Source organism: Dendroctonus ponderosae, unplaced genomic scaffold (assembly GCF_020466585.1).
Source record: "Dendroctonus ponderosae isolate FM_Combo_2020 unplaced genomic scaffold, Dpon_F_20191213v2 Dpon_F_20191213_48, whole genome shotgun sequence".
NCBI classification, from domain to species: Eukaryota; Metazoa; Arthropoda; class Insecta; order Coleoptera; family Curculionidae; genus Dendroctonus; species Dendroctonus ponderosae.
Window position 1 is genome coordinate 66947 of NW_026018695.1, and position 8608 is coordinate 75554.

The window sequence follows — 8608 nt, forward strand, 5'->3', positions numbered from 1 at the left end:
CCGCATATCTAATGTTATTGATGAGTTCTCCATTCATCTTTATTCCCTCTGTAGCATCATGAAGCACCTCGTCAGAGATCGCGAGATGAGTCAAAATTGATAAGTGTCCTGCACAATCCCCAGACCTAAACCCTATTGACATTTGGGAGGAAGTGGGACGTCGCATTCGAACGCAAATTAACAAGCTTTGATAGCTAAAATTCGTGATGTTTGGACCAATCTTCCACACAATGTAATTCAAAAGTTGATTGCTCAGTTCCGCCTCGTAATTGCTCTACTTTTGTCGCCCCGATTCTCGTAGTAATTGTAGTTGTATGATACATATTATTTATAATTTTGAACTTGATTGCAAACCGATAAATGGGTTTAAAAACCTGTTAAAGCACCTTTTCTCTGTATGATGACTCTGAGTAGAGGTTTGGCGTTGACTAGGGCTCTTCGGAGGTTGTCGTCATTATTAATAGGCAGCAAATCCTGGTCGCTTGGGTCTATGTACGAGATTAAAAACGCCAAGTTCCTAAGCTTGTGCAGTTTTTCCAGCAAGGCACTGAACTCCTCGAACTTGGCTTGGCCAGTTCGCTCCAAGGAGAATCTCCGGAACTCTGCTTCGAACTGAAACAGAACCAGCAATTAAACTGCATGCTTTTTTGGCTCACTTCCACATCCATCAGCCGTCTAGCCAAATTGGCGAGTTGCCGCAAATGGGGCCGTTTGCGCCGCCCGCCAATGGGCCCCCATACCCCAGCGGTCTTAAAAAGGCGTTACCTTGCTTTTCACTTCGATTTTATTGTCTGCGACATTTCTCGCTGCGATTCGGTTCCTGGACATTTTCGGGCATTTAGGGCTCCTATGGCACGCACCTACCACCTCAGACAGTCACTTTTCGGGGAAAACAACCAAATTAACATAAAACATAAAGGAATAAATCACTGATGATGAGTTATTTACGTTTTGGACTTCATTCTTTCAATGGCTGGCTCGTCGGATGACAGCAACCACTGACAACCAGTACCAACCCTTTGTGGCGCTGAACTACCAAAAGTCCCCGTGATTTAGCCGTTAAATTGCATAAAATCGCCAAAACGGCTTATAAACTTTACGCAACATTTATCACTGCAGGCACATAATGAACAAAAACCGTCAAAAATGGACAACAATTGAAATATCAACAAACTTTTCTAACCCCTAACCTACAATATTCGACCATTCGGAGCCCTAACCCCACTTCGGCAGTGACACTCAGCTGACAGTTATTTCAGCTGGGTTTCCAGAAACATTGCGCCTTTTCTCTGAAACCATGGACTCCAGAAGGAAATCATCCACTTCATCCCGGTCCCGAAGTGGCTCTGTAGGAAAAATATCATCCAGATCAAGCCACAGTTCCCTGGAAGCGAAGAACTCCGCTAATGGCGGATCTAACTACGGCGAAATCCACAAACTGGATGAGGAATTGATGGGGAAACTCAAGGAGTTTCCCGAGGTGCTAGAACTGGTCCAGAAAATGCAGCGCATCATCCAGAAGCAAGTGAAGAAAATCATCAAGTGGAAGTTGAAGTACAAGCAGATGAGCGAGGTAGGTTTGTTGACTTCTTTGATTTCACCACTTTAATCAGACAAAAAAAGACTATCAAGCATCAAGCAAAGCACCCTTTAGATTGGATTTGGGGCTCTCTTTTGAGGTGGGCGTTATTGTTGTATATGTTTTATTTGTTTGGACAAATCTCTTATGAACTAGAGCAAGTTTAGGTACATTCAGAGTAAGGCAAACTCGTGATGTCCCAGGCAACTTCTCTCTCAATAAATGTTGAATACTAAGGTTATACACACTTAAATATAAAAACCCCACTTTTTTATCCAACGCGATTTTACCATTTGCAACCAGCACCTCCCGTTGTCTCTTCGCTGAGGTGCACCCAGAGACAAGAGTTACACAGAGTTAAGCAATGATTACTTGTCTCTGGTTGCACCCGCTTCGCACCCCCGGGTTGCCGGTGGTTGCGATAATTTCGACACAAATATGCGATGATGCACAAGAGCCTAAACATAATCGGCCTCCTCATTGCCTGTTTCCACGTTCTGGTGTACCATTCATGCATTAATCTTTTTCTGTGTTTTTTAGAGAAAGACCCGTCATGCCTCCACTCAAACCCATTTCTCAAGCGGCCTGACTGAAACGACCTCAACCAATGGACAGAAAGAGCCAAAAAGCCTGGCTGAAGATATAAAAGAAGCTGCGGAGCAAGCAGTGCAGTCCTCTGGGTTTGTTTACGAAGAAACCTCTGGTCTCTACTACGACTACACGAGCGGCTATTACTACAACGCTGTGAGTAACCATTTGCCCTTTGATGTACGCAGTTCTAATCGCTCATTGTGGCAGGAATACGGTCTGTATTACGATGCCTCATCAGGGACTTATTTGAACTACAACCAGGAGACGAAGACGTATGAGTATCATTCGCAAGTCACTCCCGCTGAACCCGCTAAAGATTCTGTATGTCTAAGCAGAAAAAAGCGACGAGCGAAAAATAAAAAGAAAGCAAAAGTACTGAAGCAACTGTTGCCTAAAAAACTCTTAGACTTAATTATGTTTTTCGTGTTTGCAGGTAAACAGCTTCTACCATATGGAGACTCTTTCAAGTTCTTTCAATAATATGAACATATCTAATCTACGCTGCCGCCCGTTGGGTACGTATGACAAGTAAAATTCATATCATTTGCAGGAGCCCAAGCGACCGAGGTTTGACGAGTTTGGGATCGATTTTGAAGAGGGCGAGTGTTCGGACAGTTCGGCCACTTTTGAGGACGACGAATGCGTTTCTGACTCAAGTGGTACATATGTTTTATCTATTTTTTTGTCATGGAACTCAACTTGAATTACTTGCTTTTGCCCCGGCAAGATTGTCTGCATTTTAGCACACACAAGAGTTCGTTTGCAGTAAATTTCAAAGCTAAATTGTCCACTTTCTTATTATTTTTTCCGGATTAACTTCGGAACTAGATCAATTCTGACTGCTTAGAGCRAATTGATTTCCACTTGAAGCGTTATTTAGTGCAATTATTTTTCGGTTCTTGCGTGCTTTTGCATACAATTGTTGCTTCAGACAAAGTTTCTGCAAGGTGGCGAAAGAAACAGTGCAAAATTGGCGAAAGTTCAGCGTGTTTTCAGTTGGACAGAAACTCTAAGGCCATAAGCATTGAGATCCCGGAAAGCGTTTTTTAATTTTTCGCTTATCTCGTTTATTTACAGGGTGGTTTTAAAAAATCAACTGAATCGCTTGAAGCAATCAGAATTTATCCAGTTCCAAAGTTGGGTCAGATTTGGGTGTTTAACGGTTCATTTTGTTGAGCAGTTTAGTTGAATGCCTTTGATCCGAAACCGATTTCGGCAGAGTTTTTCAAAACAAGCATTAATGAACCCAATTGAAAAATGAAATGTTTAGCTAGTGGTCGACACTCGTGATAGTTYAACCGCCACTCAAGTCGWTTCGACAAAAACATATTTGTTTAGCAATTTAACTGGAAAAACAGGAAATATTTCCACTGTTCACCCGCACAATTTTTGCGCGTTTCACTGYAGTTTGAAATKAAGTCCATTTAATCCTCTWAAGTTGAGCCGCTCTCTCAGCGTCGTGCCAGCAACACTGAAAAKTCTTCTGAGTCTCYCTTGAACGTTTTTCTAGCTTCTTGGGCATTGAAGCCACTAATTTACCAAATATCTGTGATAATTCATATTTAAGCCTGATTGAGCTTTATGGAACAAGTCGCGTTATTTGCACCTTTGCAGTTTTGGCAACACTTTTCTAAGTGCGGTTGTTCTAATGYTTTTGTTAATGGCGTTACTTGTGTAGTTTAAACCCAAAAATAAGCTTCTGAAGCGTCAATTGAACCAATCAAGAAAATCTGTGTTGGTTTAATTTTTTTWYAATTWRATTTCTGAGCTGTTTTCTRCACGATTAAGAGCCTTGAGCGTTACGCAAAGAATTTCAGCCTGAACTGGTTTTTAGGAACAAATTGCGTTGTCTGAACTGCTGCAATTTTGAAGGAGCGTTTCTGAGCGAGCGTCGCAGCTTTTCTGATCTTTTTTACGTAGAAAAACGGAAAATGTATCATTGATTCTTGGGAATGTTCTACTTCTGAAGATTTAGCGGCGAATAAAGGCTGTTAACTGGTGGTTTAGGAGCGCAATTTTTGCGTAGTTTTTCGATAAATGTTTAATACAGATAAATTATCTGGTGTTTCAAGCGACAATTATTCTTCATAATTCCGCAGTTTTGAATGCGAAAAGGCCATTGGGAGGTTTGGAGTCAATCTAAATCTATCTGAAAAGAGTTTCGCTCCATTAAGGAACGGATCTGATACCTCATGAAGAGTCGGCACGCGATTCAAAAGATTTTATTCGTCCGATCTGGACTTGGCAAATAAAATATCTGCGTATTTGAGGCAATTGCAAAAAATTGAGGCATTTTACCGGCAAAGGTTTACCAACCAGGCCTTCGCTTGGTGACCGTCTTCCATCCGTAGACGTGTTCCTGTCGAAAATTTTCATTGTGTAACCATTTGTTTCAGATGTGTCCAAGCAGTATCCACCCTGCATGCGCATGATAGTGGAATCAACAGAAATCCCCAAGATAAAAGTCGGGTCGCTTTTCATCGTCACTTGCGATGGAGGCACGATTGGGCGCGAAGGGAACCACTCGGTTCTGCTGCCCGACATCAACGTCAGCAAGCATCACCTGAAGCTATTCTACAATGAGGACACTTCCACCTATTCCATTGTGGATCTGGGTTCGAGAAACGGCACCCTGTTGAACGGCAAGCGATTGGCCAGTTCGAAGCAGGAAAGCGACCCAGCGGAGGTGCCACATGGCAGCAAACTGCAGCTGGGTTCCACCACTTTGCTTTGCCATGTGCATGAAGGAAGTCAGACTTGCGGGCACTGCGAGCCGGGGCTGTTAATCGAGGAACCCAAAGGTACCATGCAGTTGCGGTTGGTTTTCCATTCCTCAACATACGTCTTTTCACTTGGCTTAGATCCGCCAGTGCCGATAAGCGGCAGTAAGAAGAGCATCAGCCAGCAGTTCAAGAGCGAGTTAAGGAGACTGAGGAAGCAGCACGGATTCTTGGGGTCCAATGAAGACCCTTCTAGGTTGCGGGAAGGGTACACGGATCGGGCGGAGAGGCGGCGCAACGAAGTGGGCAGTCAGAATCCCTATGAAAAGACCAAAGCCGCCTCCTTAGATGAGTGAGTAAAGTTATCCAGGAACTGTTAAATATTTCGGGAGTTCTTCAGTCACTCAACGAAGCAACTGAGTTGCGATTTTATGGTCGTTTCTGTTGCGTATTTACTCACTCTTTTCTTCATGGCTCATTGACTTTGGCTGCGATTTTCGAAACTAAAGATACCCTTTGAAGACAAGTTAATTCTCTTAAAAAAAATCCCCGGAATGCAACAAAATCTTCATCGATTTAGGCAATTTAAAAAGGTTCAAGGCGTCGTCGGGGCCCAATTATCAATTTTCCGAGTTGCAGTTTTGTACATAAACTTCCAACTTTTGCTCCGATTTTAGAAATTCAAAATCATGTCTCCAGTCAACTGAATGTTCCTAAAAAACCGCTTTTTGAATGATGTGTGTGTCATCGGAAATTTTTTGAGAAAACATAGTTAAATCACATCTAGAAATGTTTTTCGGGCTTACATGGCTACAAAGCCCGAAAAACATTTCTATATGTGATTTGACCGGCCGTGAAAGCCTTCATAGTCTGATAATCCAGTTAAAGCTTCATCTGCGCCTCTCCATGCGTGGGTTAACTGTTCCCTTCATAACTCCCTGATTTTGGCCACAAAATTGTAAACTCAGGAAACCCTTTGTAGACAGCTAAATTCCCCAAAGAAACCTGTTCGTAGAAAATTTCGAGCTTTTAAATGTTTTTCCAGTAATCGACTGCCAAAGTTCACTGAGTTTTTTGGTGATTTTTGAAACTCGAGAAAGATTTTGTAGGAAGTTAAATTCCCGAATGAAAGCAGTTGCTTGCTCATAAAATTCGCAATTTTTTTTTAGAAAACCGCCTATCAATGTTTCAACACCGTGTGCCACCAGGCATCGATACACTTTTTCTTTCATTTTACACCGACTACTTTACTGCGATTTCACAAATTTAAAAACGGTTTTGAAGATATATAAACTTAAAGTTTTAGTAAACTTGAAGTTCCAGCTGCACCGAACATTCATAGACTCCGTGTTTTCATCCGAACTCATTAAATTTTGCTGCGGTTTTGGAACTTCCAAAATCGTTTTGAAGACAATTCAATTCCCTAATTAAAGCTGTTCTTTGTACATTTTGAGTTCTGGAAAATTATTCGAGAAAATCTACGGTTGAAGTTTAGACTGCGCCGAACCATACATCGACTCACTCTTTCTTTCGTAACTCACTGACTTTGGTTGCATTTAAAAAATTTGAAAACTATTTTATAGACAAATCAATCACCTAAGAAAACCAGTTTTCCGTAATTCTATGCCGTATTTTGCCGTTTTTCCAGGAACAGAAAAACTTAAAGTTTCAACTGCACCGAACATTCATTGACTCTATGTTTTCATCCCAACTCATTGAATTTGGCTGAGATTTGGGCACTTTCAAAAGCGTTTTGAAAACAATTCAATTCCCTAATTAAAACTGTTCTTTGTACATTTTGTGTTCAGGAAAAGAATTCGAGAAAATCTACGGTTGAAGTTTAGACTGCGCCGAACTATACAGCGACTCACTCTTTCTTTCGTAACTCGCTGACTTTGGCTGCGATTTAAAAAAATTTAAAACTATTTTATGGACAAATCAATCCCCTAAGGAAACCAGTTTTTTGTAATTCTCTGCCGTCCGTATTTTTTCTCACTTGTCTAGAAAACTTAAAGTTTCAACTGCACTGAACATTCATCGACTCCGTGTTTTTATCCGAACTCATTGAATTTTGCTGCGGTTTTGGAACTTTAAAAAGCATTTTGAAGACAATTTAATTCCCTAATTAAAGCTGTTTATTGTACATTTTGTGTTCTGGAAAATTATTCGAGAAAATCTATGGTTGAAGTTTAGGCTGCGCCCAACCATACGTCGACTCACTCTTTTTTTGTAACACTGACTTTGCTTGCGATTTTAAAAATTTTAAAACTGATTTGTGGACAAAGCAATCCTCTAAGAAAATCAGTTTTTCGTAATTCTCTGCCGTATTTTTTGCCGCTTTTCCAGGAAACTTAAAGTTTCAACTGCACCGAACATTCATCGACTCCGTGCCTTCATCCCAACTCATTGAATTGGGCTGCGATTTTCGAACTTCAAAAAGCGTTCTGTAGACAAATAAATTCTCTAATCTAATGAGTATTCGAGAATTTGTGCATTTTGCATTAAGGGAAAATTGCGCTCAACCAGACATCGATTTACTCGTCAACAAAAGTAGGAACTTTGTCCCCGATTTCGGAAACCTCTAACTTTCTAAAACCCCCCTGGACATTTAAAATATTCGCGTCATGACAAGGTTTTCCAGAAAAAATGTAGATTTCAACACTGTTTGTTAATTGCAGATCAATCACCTCCGAGAACAAAGGCTTTAAACTGCTTTCCAAGATGGGGTGGAAAGAGGGAGAATCCCTGGGAAAAGATGGAACTGGCCGCATTGAACCAGTAAGACTCGATTTTAGGTAAAAGTCTCTGAATAATCCTGTCGTTTTTGCTCAGGTTAAGGTGGTATCAAATGCCGGTACAGCAGGAATGGGGGCTGCAGTGGAAGTGCCTCTGGTCGTGCCAAAGAATCCGAAGCATCAGATTTGGATGAAGACGCAGGAGCGTTTCAACAAGTTGCCCGAAGAAAACCCGTTGGACGAGCCCGTGGATTTAGATCAATGATTTTAGCAGCCAAATTTTAGCATTTAGTTGGATATTTACCAAGTCTGTTGCGAGTCGTTGAAAGAAAGTGTTTTACAAAGTTGCCTTTGAATGTTGAAGAACTGGAATTGCGTCATCCATAACCGTCGGGCGAATTTGGGCGCTCGTTTACTGTTCGCCCGTGGATAGTCGTGGTGTTTTCGTATTGAGCAATCATTAATTCTGTTAATCGAAAATGATAATTTTAATTCACTTTGGGCTATTTTTTTACCCATAAACAAACAAAACAAGTTTTTAACTAGCACGTGTTATGTTCTATGCGGTACCCTTTCCAGTCCTCTTCTGGTTAATCTCACGGTTCTGCCGAGTTTCCGTTCCATTTGCGGCATTTCCATTGACCAGCTCTTCATGTTGTTCAAGTGGAGGGAGGGCGATTTCCAGAACACCAAGAACATCAGCCTGAAGCACGTCACTGGATAAACTAGCAGAAACTTCTTCAGCCATTCGATGACATGAGCGGTTTGGGTTTTCACAGTCATTTTTGCTTTTTTCTGTTTGAACTGCACTGTCAGCACTGGAATCGCACTTGATTATGCTGATTGAGGTCAGAAGGTGGCGGCTTTAAAGCCGGGAAATTTACATTTTATATTCGGTGGATTTGTAAGTAGGATTGGATTGTAAGGATTTGTAGTAGGTGCTGCATTTGGCTGCGATTTTGGATGGAATATTCAAAAAGGGT

The 8608-nt window shown here is 41.4% G+C and overlaps 2 protein-coding genes across 6 annotated transcripts in view; one reads left to right on the forward strand and one right to left on the reverse strand.

Annotated features, from left to right (window-relative positions):
• Positions 1-1031, reverse strand: part of LOC125502303 (partitioning defective 6 homolog beta-like) — a 25280-nt gene extending 24249 nt beyond the window's left edge. For 3 of the 4 annotated variants that reach the window (XR_007281473.1, XR_007281472.1, XM_048666317.1), the window contains exons 1-2: positions 766-987; positions 387-612 (exon numbers count right to left, since the gene is read on the reverse strand). Coding sequence is in view for 2 of the 4 variants with exons in the window: in XM_048666317.1 (XP_048522274.1) it covers positions 387-612; positions 766-828 (289 nt within the window). In the remaining 2 variants the exon portion in view is untranslated. Of the gene's footprint in view, positions 1-386; positions 613-765 lie in introns of all 4 variants that reach the window. The other variant, XM_048666318.1, reaches the window with a different exon arrangement.
• A 176-nt stretch (positions 1032-1207) lies between these two features.
• LOC125504413 (angiogenic factor with G patch and FHA domains 1-like) lies at positions 1208-8121 on the forward strand. 2 transcript variants are annotated; one of them, XM_048666314.1, is made up of 8 exons: positions 1208-1573; positions 2120-2323; positions 2378-2542; positions 2604-2685; positions 4567-4971; positions 5032-5242; positions 7569-7668; positions 7723-8121. In XM_048666314.1, the coding sequence occupies exons 1-8, from the start codon at positions 1298-1300 to the stop codon at positions 7888-7890; spliced, it is 1611 nt and encodes a 536-aa protein (XP_048522271.1). In that variant the 5' UTR covers positions 1208-1297; the 3' UTR covers positions 7891-8121. The 2 variants fall into 2 exon arrangements, with proteins under 2 accessions (XP_048522271.1, XP_048522270.1); XM_048666313.1 differs by lacking the exon at positions 2604-2685 and adding an exon at positions 2721-2829.
• The last annotated feature ends 487 nt before the right edge of the window (positions 8122-8608 follow it).